The sequence below is a fragment of the Cervus elaphus genome, chromosome 7 (assembly GCF_910594005.1).
Source record: "Cervus elaphus chromosome 7, mCerEla1.1, whole genome shotgun sequence".
In the NCBI taxonomy this organism is placed as follows: Eukaryota; Metazoa; Chordata; class Mammalia; order Artiodactyla; family Cervidae; genus Cervus; species Cervus elaphus.
Genome location: NC_057821.1, coordinates 39,815,406 through 39,828,472, shown reverse-complemented (window position 1 = coordinate 39,828,472; position 13,067 = coordinate 39,815,406). Strand labels below are relative to the sequence as shown.

The window sequence follows — 13,067 nt, the reverse complement described above, 5'->3', positions numbered from 1 at the left end:
CGAGCCGCGCGGCGGAGGCGAAGGCGGAGACCCGGCTCCTCCCCGGTCCCTCCGGCTCCTCCCACCACGGGTCACGTCGTGACAGGGGCGGAAGCGGCGGCGGCGGCGGCGGCGGCGGCCGAGTTGGGGCTGCGGCTCGCGGCGCGGATCCTGCTGTCCTGTGCGCGCGGCGCGCGGCTCCGGAGAGGCGCCCGCAGCCCGGGGCGGCGCGCTCGGTCTCGCCCGCGCTCCGAGGTGGGGGGGCGGGGGGTACTCGCGGCTCCGGGGGCGGGCGTGGGGGCGGCGGCGGATTTCTGGTGACAGCTCTGCACAAAGCAGCCTGGCCGGGGTGCAAGCTCTCCTGCCCGTGAGCCGCGCTCCTCGCCCGGGTGGGAGGTGGACTGGTCCCTTGGGGCTCTACCTCCGTCCCCGGGTTGGAAAGGGGCGAGGGGTGCGGGGGAGGGTCCCAGCCCGAGGAATGGGGGCGGGGGGGTGGATTCCTGGCCTGGGGTGTTGGAGCGACCGGCTTCCCCGCTTCCTTGCGGTGTTGCGGGTTAATCCCCCTCCCCACAATGTTTGCTTTCTGTACAGGGGTGCCGTCTCCCCGCGACTCCTTGCACGCCTCCAGCGCAAAGGTGAGCCTGGGGAGGCTGCGGCTTCTCCGACTTCGGAGGAGTCGAGAGAGCTTTTCGGAAAGCGAGGCGGCTGCCCCTGGCACAGGGAGCCTTTGGGGGCTCCCTCCTGGGGGCTGTCAGAGCCCTGTCACCCGGGGAGAGGCTGCTGCGAGGAAGAGGGTGCCCACCGTCCGGGGGCTGGAACTCCGTCGCTTGCCTCCCGGCTTTGAGAGCGTGGCGGCGAGAAGCCGGTACGGCCTCGCAGGTGCTGTTAGCTGGACTGCAGCGCAGGCACCACGCGTTAAGACGCGATCGGCATTGCCAGGTTGCTGGGGTGACTCCTCCGGGACCCAAGACCCCGAGGGGGCGGCCCGATTTCGGTAACTGTTAGTCAACAGCCCAGCAGCTGGCAGGTGAAAGAGGAAGGAAGAGACAGGCCCAGCTGTAGCGAGTTGGGGGTTCTGTGACCTGGAACCTAGCCAGATGGAGGCCAGGCCTTCCCTCGGGAGAGCGTGCAGGCGTCCACACCACTTCGTTTGGGGGATCGGTCGCTCCACCTCTGCACACACAGCTCAGGGCTTTTACTTCGGTTGGTTGGTGTTTTTTTTTTTTTTTTTTAAACCGACTTTAGTGGAAGAAAGGTGAGTGGGAGGGAAGGTTTTCTTCAGGAGGTACCGGAGAAAATGACCATCAATAATTAATTATCCTCCGTGCAGAGAAAGTCGTCAACAAAGGGTTCGGGCAATTGAACTGGATCCATATGTCTGAAAGTTGATTCTTGTGGGTGCAGTTTTAAGTGGTCCGAAGGGAAATTTTTGCTCCTGTTGTCTCCGGAGAAGTTTCTAGTAGTTTGTCCAGTTTCGAGAAATTATGCTAATACCACTATACATTTTTATTCCAACCTGAAGTCCTTTAATTCATATTTTTATGGATTCTGTGCGGGTTTTTTTTTTTAAAGTTTTTTGAATAAGTTACTTCTGAAAAAATCTTGGAACTTACTAAACTAGAAATCTAGACATTGATATTTTCACACATCTTTAGGTAACCCCCCAACCATTTTTCCCTTTCTTTTGTCATATTAAGAGAAAACCAAAGCTACGAATTTAAAATTAGGAAGAACTATATTTATAAGGTCATACTGAACCTGAAACAAATTGATTATATTTAAAGTTAGGTGTGTTTATTAATTTGAAGAACCAGGCAGGAAAGCACTTCCAGTATACTAATTTGTTACTAACACTTGGTCAGTATTTCTAAGATTATATTTAAAAGCATAAGTAACTGTAGTCCTCCCAACTTAAAACTTTTCCCTCCATTTGAGGCCCCAAGAACCCAGCAACAGTGAAAATAAAGAAATTACAGTGTCAAAAAAGAATGAAGCTACATAACTGTTAATTGTATAATTAAAGGTGAAAATGTACTACCCTGAAAATCTTCAATCATATTTTTCCCAGACCACACAGATTTCTTAACGGCTTTCATAGCTAATGTTTTCATTTCCTCTTAACCATTTCTTGGATTACATCATTCTTTTGCAATCAAAAATATGTTTTTCAGTATACAGTTGGGTTAAAATGTTTGATGAAATTTCCAGAAATCATGCTTTCTTTTGAGAGTGCTTGCATTCCCAGGTAACACGGTCAAATGTTACTTGAACTGATTTTATTTGCATTCCTAAACTGCACATTAGACTCAAATATTTTTGCTGCAATACTTAACATATACAGTGTACATGTTTACATATGTTTTATTTGTGGTTCATTTTATGAATAATGTAGGTTATATGTTTTACGTAAAGAGATTGTAAATTATTTTGAAAATGTGAGCCAGAAGCCCTTCTTAGGGTATAAGAATTAATGTAGACAGTAGTGCTTTTAAAACCGCTAGAGCTTTATCCAGCTACATAATGAGTGCTGTAGGACTAATGGCAATTTTTTAAATGGCTAAGAGCTGTAATGCATTTCAGAATATGTATACAGTATATTTGTTTGTGTACTAACATAATGGTTTTGAGAAAGTGAAGACTGAGTCAAAGAAAAACCATCCATAACGCTGGTGTCAAGATTTCTCAAAGTTGATGTAGATGGCAGATTGAAAGTTTTTACATGTGATGTTCATAATCCATAAAAAGTGCACTTACAAATGTTAGTGTCAATAGTAGGATCACAGTTTATAGTGAAGCAATAGGATTACAAGCCCTTCAAAGCTTTTCCCCAAGATTAGGATCATATATGTGGGATTTGTATCTTAAGATAACAACACTTCTCCACTTTCAAATTCCACTTTCAATTCTTTATCTGTAGGTATGTCCTATTTATTTCTCATGCTATTGTGAGTATGTGTGTGGAGTGATTATATTTAAAGTTGATTACAGATCAGGGAAGGAGATGTCTGATAACTGTAGGATCCCTATACTAGAGAGTACTTAGTTATGCTAAGCATTTTTCATTCCTTATTTAAGTTAATTGAAAAAAAATGCTAGGATGACAAGTCTTAATCATTCATGGATTTATGCATTATGTTTTTGTGTAGACTTTTGATTCTTAATGTTTTAACTGTGCTGTGATTAAACTAGTTTGAGAACTCAATTTGTCCAGTGACTGCCTAACCCAGATTCCTATATTCAATAGTGACCAGATAGTGTGCCTGAGATTTATTTGTTGGGTTTTACTGAGAAGGAATGAATGCTTTTTCTTTTTAAAGTATGGTGGTGGGTGGTGGTTTCGTCGCTAAGTCGTGTCCAGCTCTTGCCACCCCACGGACTGTAGCCTGCCTACAGGGTCCTGTTTCCATGGGACTTTCCAGGCAAGAATACTGGAGTGGGTTGCCATTTCCTTTTCCCGGGGATCTTCCCAACCAAGGAATCAAACTGAGGTCTCCTGCATTGCAGGCAGATTCTTTACCGACTGAGCTACAAGGGAAGCCCGTATACTTTTTAAAGTAAAATAGATCAAAATTTGGGAACTAAGACATAGTGAGAAAGAGAGGAACATAAACAAAAATAAGATAGCTTTATTCATTGAATTTTATAAACAGTAGTGTCTTTTGTTTATAGGTTATTCATTTCTGTATATATGTAAAATGTATGTACTACTAATGGGTAACATTTATTGAGTACTTATACTAGGCCTGGTGCTTTCAATTATTTTACTTAATCCTCACACCAATACTAAGGTACACACTAGTTGTGCCCATTTTATATATGAGAACGCTGAGGCTTAGTCTTAGCTTAAATAACTTGAAAGCAGTGGTTTCACACTCAGGCCATCTAACTGTAGGGCATGCACTCTTACCACCAAAACTACTTAATAACTTGACTCCAGAGTGTTGAAAGTGTTAGCAGATGCTCTTATTTAATGTTTTCTGGTTTGTTTTTTGTTTTGTTTTGTTTTTGACAGATTTTCTGATACAATGGCGACCTCACGGGGGAGAACGAAGAAAAAAGCATCTTTTGATCATTCTCCAGATAGCCTTCCTTTGAGGAGTTCCGGTAGGCAGGTAGCGCTTACTTGTTCATTCATTGGCCCTGTTTTGAGCCAACAAACTTACTGTGATTGGGACTGAAGAATTAGAGATGAAAGAGTAGAATTCCAGCCCTCAAGGAACTTGCAGTCTAGTGGAAAAATTCACCTTGGGACTTCCAGTGTGATAAAGTGATAGAATGTAGGAAAAAAAAGCTTATCTGGCGGAGATAAAGGCATTGCTGTGAATCAGCAGAGGGTGTTCAGCTGTGTGGTTGCCTCCAGGATGTGAGCTGGGGCCAGATCATGCTTGGCTTGATGTCATTCATAGGAATTTAGACCTCAGCTTGTAATGGTTGGTTGGGTGCTGTTGGTGGCTTACTCACTGCCGTCTTTCTCGTAGGGCCATTTTTTTTAAAAGGAAAATACTGAATGATGTAATTCTTTCTCTAGAATTTGTCTACAGATTTTTATTGTAGTTTTTAATACTGAGAGGATAGAACTTCTCTAAGCAAAGAGAACAGTCTTAATTTGAAAGTGGCTTTCATTTTTTATGATACCGTGTACAAAATTTTTTTTTCAATTTTTTATTGGTTAGACTATCTGGGTTAGATAATCAGTATTGAAGTAGAGTTGAAACAGCTTTTTCCTAAAAGAAGCTCGAATGCATTTTCGGTCTCTACTCAGAGACCTGTTGTCGAAGTGCTGGTTCCAAATTTCTAGCAGATTAGTGAATTGTTTGCACAGTGCAGTCTCAAGGAAATTGCTGTTATCATCAGCCTCTACCCCACTACCAGGATGCTGTTGATCTTCACACTTAGAACTTCTAACCTGGAAGTGATTTCAGGAGTAAACCTCCCACCACCTCCACCCTGGGCCGTGGCCAGTGTTGATCTTAACCTCAGCTGGTTCTTTCTCAGGCGAAGAAAAAGGCCCCGGAGACGACGGATGAGGATGAAGATGGTGGGTCAGAGAAAAAGTACAGGAAATGTGAAAAAGCAGGCTGTACGGCCACGTGTCCTGTGTGCTTTGCAAGTACTTCTGAAAGGTCTGTTTAGACGGCGTGTCTTGGCCTCACCTTCCTGCCAATGAGCACGTTCATCCTCAAAGATAGCCTTCCTAAAGATACATAGAGATACTGCTATCCCGCAGTAGAGACATTGCCGGTACATTTTGTACACATCGTACCCCGCTATTCACTCCCTACTGGCTGATACTAGCCTGTATCAGCTCTGCACAGCGACCAGCCCCCTGTGCTCACGTCGCATCCCCCATAGTTGTACCTCTGGTGGTCGGGAACGGGTGATAGCTTGAGGATGCGATGGGGTAAGAGGTAAGGGGGGAGTAGAGAGAACCTTGAGCTTCCTACAGAGACCAAAGTTTGCTTATTTCTCTGGGCTGCTTTTCTCCGTCTTAGAGCATACCTCCTCCTCCAAAGATACATACGGGGCTCATTCAAACTACGTAGCTAACTGCACTCTTGCCATTTTTGTTGGGATGATCCAAGCTTGACCTTTTACTTCCAGTGGAAAAAAATCTTCAGTTAAGATTCAACGAAACCTGGAAAACAAATTCTTTCTTTTTTTTAAATCACAAAGAAGTGGTGGTCTTAGTGTTCATAGTGGCTTTATAGTTCACTCTTTTGCTACATTACTGGCTGCGTGGCAGGTTTTATTTGCCAGATTGCCCACGGGGTGGCCCAATCCCAGCTTTCCAGATGTTGCTACTAGAGACCACACTTCCCTCCTTCACACACATGCGGCAAGCCCACGGCCATCCCATCTATCGTGTCCTAAAACCCTATCATCACTCCCTGGAGTCCTGATAAAACTAAGTCCCAGGCCCTTTTGATGAGCAGGCAGCTGGGTACCACTGATCTAAGTCCCTGTGTCTTCCACATGTGTTGTTCTGTGTCAGTCAACAATTCCATTTCTTCTGTTGTAATCTCTTGGTCATTAGGATTCTAAGTGAAGGTAAGGCAAAATGGGCTCATAGGAGGTCTTTCATAAATGTTAAAAAAAAAAGTGAGAAGTGTTTATTCGTTACCAAAGCTATCTGTTTTTGCTCTTTTCAGATGTGCCAAAAATGGCTACACGTCCCGATGGTATCACCTCTCCTGTGGGGAGCATTTCTGTAATGAATGCTTTGACCATTACTACAGAAGGTTTGTTCTGGTAATTGTTGGAGTTTTCCGGGGTGGAAGGGATGGTGGCTTGGGCAGTGGGCAGTGGAGGGGGTCAGATGGTTAAGCACCGCCCTCCCCTGGTTACTGAATTATTTCACTATTTTATCCATACCTGGGCTGACTACAGGTGTGCTAGAACTTTGATGCAATCATTTGCATATGTGTATGCTTGTGTGTGCACACTCAGAGCTCAGAAAGCATCTGCCATGAGACAGTTACTCTCTGTAGTTCACAAATTCTGAAGAATTTAGGAGCTGCTTTGCTCTTCTATGCCAATGCAAAGGGGCAGGAATGAAAAGATTTTGTCGGGAATTCTGACAGCTAGAGGGTGCTGGACAGAGGTAACCATCCCTTCTTGATAGTTTTAGATACTAAAAATGCAACCTGTTTTATGGGTGCTATGATAACTTACCCTTCCCCACTTATAATATGGCTAGTTAAGTCCTTCACATAAGATTTCTATCTGCCTCCTGTTTTGAAAACCTGAATAGCTTATTGTTTGATATATTTATTTTTATTGTTTTTCAGCCATAAGGATGGATATGACAAATATACTACATGGAAAAAAATATGGACAAGCAATGGAAAAACTGAACCTAGTCCCAAAGCTTTCATGGCAGACCAGCAGCTCCCCTACTGGGTAAAAAAGATAAAACTGTATTATTTTGTGAAGCATTTGTAGGGCTTCCCTGGTAGCTCCAGGGTAAAGAGTCCACCTGCCAAGCAGGAAACAGGGCTTTGATCTGTGGGTCGGGAAGATCCCCTGGAGAAGGAAGTGGCAACCCACTCCAGTCATTCTTGTCTGGGTAATCTCATGGACAGAGGAGCCTGGCAGGCTACAGTCCACAGGGTAACAAAGAGTTGGACACAACTGAGCAACTAAACAACAGCAAAAGCATTTGTAGCACTAAATGCAGAAGGAATGGATGAAAATTCCAATTTTTAGGAAAGTTTTCTTTAATTCCATTTATTCTTTCTGTAACTATTAAAGGAATTTTTTATTTTTGTGGAAAAATCACCTAACTTGACCTGTAGTGTAAAGAAGAAACTAAAGACTCATTGCCAGCTGGTGATAGCCATTGCTAAGTTTGGTCCATATCTCTCTTCTTTTTTTCTGTTCGTGTTTTTCTGTGTTTATTTAAACACAATTTCACGCTTTGTATGCAAATCCTAATTAGGTTTAGAATCATGCTTTGCATGTAAGTTTTTAGTAGCTTTTTTAGGTTTTTTAAATTAACTTTATTTTTTCTATTTAGCCATTCTTTGAAAACACACTTTAGTGATTGTATATATAATATAAATATACCATCATTCAATACATTATTTGCCAAAAAAATTATTTGATAATTTATTTAATGTTATAGGTAACTTGAGCTTTTCTCGGCATACCTTAAAATTTTTCTTAATTGAAGTGAGATTTACATAACGTTAAATTCACAAAAAATTCACAAGGGAGACTCAAGAGGGAAGAACACACACACACACTTTTGACCGATACACATTGTTGTACTGCAGAAACCAACACATTGTAAAGCAATTATCCTCCAATTAAAAAACAAATTTAAAAAGTTTTTTTAATTAACCATTTTAAAGTGTACAACTCAACGGCATTCAGTACATTCACAGTGTGGTCCAATCCCCACCTATATCTATTTCCAGAACATTTTCATCATCCACAAAGGAGACTTGTGCCCATTCAGCCGTTACCTCCCATTCCTCCCTACCCCCACCCCCTGGCAACCACGAATCTGCTTTCTGTCTTAATGAATTTTCCATTTTGGATGCTTTATATAAAGGAATCAGGCAGTATGTGACCTTTTACATTTGGCTTCTTTCACTTAACCTCATGCATTTGATGGAATGAGGAACCTTTGTTAACCCAAATTATGTGGAGGAGATGGCCAAGGAAGAGATGGAAGAAATGCTCACTTAAGAGGTGCTAACTCATTGACCTTGACTTCTTACTTTCCATCTAGGTTCAATGTACAAAACCTGAGTGTAGGAAATGGAGGCAGCTTACCAAGGAGATCCAGCTGACTCCCCAGATAGCAAAGACCTACCGTTGTGGTATGAAACCAAATACTGCTGTTAAGGTAAGATGTCTTTGGTTTTCTGCTTGAATTCATTGATGGGTTAGTTTAGTTGTCAGTCGATAGTAATGATGTATACTTTTCCTTCATCGTATTGATCATTGTATCAGGATGGTACTGTCCCATGTATAAGAGAACCTCCACTACAATAGCTTAACAGATTAAGGCTTTTATTTTTCTCTCATTATAGACAGTTTAGAAGCAGGCGGTCCAGAGTTGGTATAGTTGCCCAGGGAATTCTCCTTCTAGTTGCCAGCTCTCTCACAAGATCATTATTGCACTGTCAGCCATCATTCCAAGTTCAAAGTAGAAAAGATGGGAAAGGCTGGAGTATCATAAGCCAAGTCTCTCCTTCTTTTACTGGGAAACCAGGAGCTTTCCTGGAAGTTCCAACAGTAGATTTCTATTTATAGCTCTTTGGGCAGGATAGGCTCTCACTACTCTGAACAACAGTGGGGACAAAGGAAGAAGATATTCCATAACTGTTGCATGTTTTATATTTTATAACTGGAGGGAAATCTTTCATAGCAGCATCAAAATTAGGATCCTATTAGTAAAGAGTAAAGGATGAATATATGTTTGGGCTCAGTAGACAGAAATGCAGAGAGATAGTGAAGGACAGAGAAGCCTGGCATGCTGCAGTTCATGGGTTTGCAAAGAGTCGGACACGACTTAGCGACTGAACGACAATAACCATATGTTTGGGCTATTAGCAGTCTTTCTTAATTGGTATATTGTGCCTCTTTGGAGATCTGACAATTGCTTAGCGTTGAAAAATGTGCTAATTGCTTCAGAGTGTTAAAGCATTCATCTATAGAGTGTGTCTTGTTTTATCAGTACATTAAAGAATATTTGGAATTGTAATCTCAGATGCAAGATGGTTTTCCTTTCTGAAAATTTTGACTTAATTCACATAGCTTAATTCACAAAATTCACCCTCTTAAAGTATATAATTCAGTGGTTTGTGGTACTAATGTATTCACAGATATGCATTTATCACCAGCAAAATATTTTCTTAGTTCAAATTCTGCTTTAAAGAATGAATGAGAAACATTTGAAAAGCTTTATAAAGTTTATGATCAAGTTTTTCAAACCCTGGGATTTAAGATACAAATATTATTGAAGTGACTCATAATTATTATAAGTGTATTTGAAAGATTTTGCAAAGTAAACTGGTGAGAAAAATGGTATGAATATTTAGGAGTTCTGTTTTCTATAGTTTTAAATTTTACATAAGCATTACATAAATATAACCTCAGGTTTAAAAAAGTAAATTGAACATATGTGCGCATATGTAAGTACATGCACACACACAATATGTAAATAAAAAATGAAAGTCCCCTTTAAACCATCACTTTCTTCCCACTCTGATAGATAACAACTCTTAATGATTCATTTATGCTACTGGAACTTTCTTTATGCTCTCATTATGTATTTATGGTAGGGCACATTTTTTTTTAAAGCACTGGAAACAAATATCTAAACTACTTTTTAAAGGTTTAAAGAAGTATAGCTCAGAGTGATCATAGCCTCTAAGGATGGTATCATATCTTTTAAATCCCCTCTGCCCAAGAAATCCTCGCTTGAAGACCCTCTAGCTCCATTCTGACTGATTACCGTCTATAGCCTCAACTTTTGAAATATTTATTTAAGTGGTGTTTATCGACTCAGAGTCCCTTTGGTTTTCAGCTTGGTCCTCTGTCAAGGACAGAATCTGGAAAGGATTATTTGTAAAACAACATTAAAAAGAATGGTAGCAAACAACGCACACTGTTTGCAGCTCACTTAATGTATCATTTAATTGTCATTTAATATATCTTGAAGATGCTTCCGTCTCAGTCCATAAAGATCTCTTTCCCTGTAAAGACTGTATAATACATAGTCCACTGAATGGATAGATCGTGATGAATTTGGCGTGGTCGAAGGGCATTTAGGTGACATTTAAACGTTTAGCGTCAGTGAGTGCGCTGTAGTGAATAGCTTCGTGCCTGTGCTGGTTTTTAGTGTATTTGTGGGATCCATTCTGAGAAATAACATTACTGTCAAAGAGCATATCCAGTTTTTTAATGTTTTATTTATGTATTTTTATTTTTGGCTGGCCTGGATCTTCCTTGCTGGGCACAGGCTTTCTGTAGTAGTGGTGAGCGGGGGCTACTCTTCATTGCAGTGCAAGGGCCTCGCTCGCGTTGCAGTGCCTTCTCTTGTTGCAGACACGGGCTTAGGCTCACGGGCTCCAGTAGTTGCAGCCTGTAGGCTTAGTGGTTGTGGCTCATGAGCTCTAGAATTCTGACTCAGGAGCTGTGGCGTCCGGGCTTAGCTACTCCGAGACATGTGGGATCATCCCAGCTCAGGAACGGAACCCGTGTCCCCTGCATTGGCAGGCAGATTCTTATATTCTGTGCCTCCAGGGAAGTCCTATCAAGCTGTTTTAATTTGAAATAATTCTTGGACCCACAAGAGGATTTATAATTTGTGTGTAAGGAGTAAAGAATAAAGTTGAACACTCACCGTGTCCCCACACCCAGCTTTAGAAACAGCGTGACCGGTGCCTCCGTCACTCCCGAGGTGCCCCTCAGTGGTTATCTTCCTCTGCCTCTCCTGCAAGAGCAAGCAGTGTTTCAAATTTCGTATTTATTATTCCTCTGCTTTTTGTTTTTGAGTTGATACATATGTATGAAGCCCTAAATAACATGTGAAGTTTTGCATATTTTATGTTGGTTGGAAATTGTACCCTGTTGTTTGCGTTCTTCTGCAGCTTTCTTCTTTTCCTTAACACTGAGGCTTTTCGGTTGCCTCCGTGTTGATGCCTGCAGCTCTGAGTCATTACTTGTCCCTGCTGTGTAATTTTGCTGTGGATCTACCTTAGCGTGTCTGTTCTCTTGTTCTCTCGTGGTCTTTCATGTCTCTCCCGTGCTGTGCTGTGCTGAGTCATGTCCGACTCTTTGCGACCCCGTGGACTGTAGCCCACCAGGCTCCTCTGTCCGTGGAATTCTCCAGCAAGAATATTGGAGTGGGTTGTCATTTCCTGTTCCAGTTTTCCTTGTGCACACGTGCAAAGAGTTTCTCTGGAATATATTCCAAGGGCTAGATTTCCCAGACCATATGGTATGCCAATCTTCAGTTTATTTAGGTAACTTTTTAAATTGAAATATACAAACAGAAAGCACACATCAAAATGCCATAGCTCAGTGAATTTTCAGAGTCCGCATTTAGCCAGGTCCCAGTAAAGAAAGCTGAGCACCAAAGGATTGATACTTTTGAACTGTGGTGTTGGAGAAGACTCTTGAGAGTCCCTTGGACTGCAAGGAGATCCAACCAGTCCATCTGAAAAGAATCAACCCTGAATATTCGTTGCAAGGACTGATGCTTCCAAAACTTTGACCACCTGATGCGAAGAACTGACTCAGTGGAAAAGACCCTGATGCTGGGAAAGATTGAAGGCAGGAAGAGAAGGGGACAACAGAGGATGAGATGGTTGGATGGCGTCACCAGCTCAATGGACATGAGTTTGAGCAAGCCCCAGGAGTTGGTGATGGACAGGGAAGCCTGGCGTGCTGCAGTCCATGGGGGTCACAAAGAATCAGACACGACTGAGCAACTGAACTGAACAGTAAAGAAATTGACCAGCCTCTCAGAAGCACCCTTGCACCGCCTTTCCCTTAAAGAGTCCATCCCTTCCCCCTGCCCAGAGTAACTACTTAACTTCCTCTTCTCCCCCATCCAAATACTAACCAGCCTGACCCCGCTTAGCTTCTGAGATCAGAGAGGACAGGAGCTTTCAGGGTGGTGTGGCTATAGGTCCCTACTTACCCTTCCAACTTACAACACTGTGGATGTTGCTTCCCGTTGAACTTTATGTAAATAGCATAATACAATATGCATGCTTTTGGGTGTGGCTTCTTTCAACTCACTCTTATGTTTGGAAGGTGCATCCATGCATGGAATGTGTTGCAGTTTACTCTCGTTGCCGTACCATTGTTTGACTGTAGTACAGTTTGTTTCTGCCTTCTACTCTTGATGGACTTCTGGTTTGTGTTTAGGTTTTCTCTCTTACAAACTGTGCTTCTTCGAGCATTTTCTAATCCTTTTCTTGGTGCGACGTGGACGAGCGTCTCTCTAGAAAATATAGTCATGCCTTGTTCTATTGCACTTTGCTTTTTTGCGCTTCACAGATAAGCGTTTTTTACAAATTGAAGCTTTGTGACAACTCTGCAGTGTCAGATGATGGTTAGCATTTTTAGCAGTAAAGTATTTTTACTTTATTTATTTTTTTATTTTTGGCTGTGCTGAGTCTTCGTTTTGGCACAAGGGCTCTGGGGCACTGGGGCTCTGTAGTTTTAGCACACTGGCTTTAGTTGCCCCAAGGCATGTGGGATCTTCCCTGACCAGGGAACAAACCCCTGTCCCCTGCTTGGCAGGCGGATTCTTAACCACTGGACCATCAGGGCAGTCCCTGAGGTATTTTTTAATTAAAGTATGTGCAGGTTTTTTTTTTTAAGCTATTGCACACTTAATAGACTACAGTAAGTGTAAACATAACTTTTATATGCACTGGGAAACCAAAAAATTCTTTTGAGTCACTTCTATTGTGACACTTGCTTTATTGCAATGGTTGGTTTCAAACTGAGCCCACGATGTCTCTGAGATATGTCTGTATAGTAAGACTAGAATTGTTGGGCATAATGCAGTCATATCTGCAGGGCTTGATTCCAGGACCCTGCAGATATCAAAATCTGAA

The 13,067-nt window shown here is 42.3% G+C and overlaps 1 protein-coding gene across 4 annotated transcripts in view; it reads left to right on the top strand.

Moving 5' to 3' along the window:
• Positions 1-78: 78 nt before the first annotated feature.
• Positions 79-13,067, top strand: part of KDM1B (lysine demethylase 1B) — a 41,981-nt gene continuing 28,992 nt past the window's right edge. Inside the window, exons 1-7 of one of the 4 annotated variants that reach the window (XM_043908431.1) lie at positions 79-234; positions 571-614; positions 3,992-4,091; positions 4,975-5,102; positions 6,129-6,218; positions 6,768-6,879; positions 8,216-8,332. In XM_043908431.1, the coding sequence (XP_043764366.1) occupies positions 4,005-4,091; positions 4,975-5,102; positions 6,129-6,218; positions 6,768-6,879; positions 8,216-8,332 (534 nt within the window). In that variant the 5' untranslated portion in view covers positions 79-234; positions 571-614; positions 3,992-4,004. Of the gene's footprint in view, positions 235-570; positions 615-638; positions 845-3,991; positions 4,092-4,974; positions 5,103-6,128; positions 6,219-6,767; positions 6,880-8,215; positions 8,333-13,067 lie in introns of those variants that run through there. The other 3 variants (XM_043908430.1, XM_043908434.1, XM_043908433.1) reach the window with 3 other exon arrangements.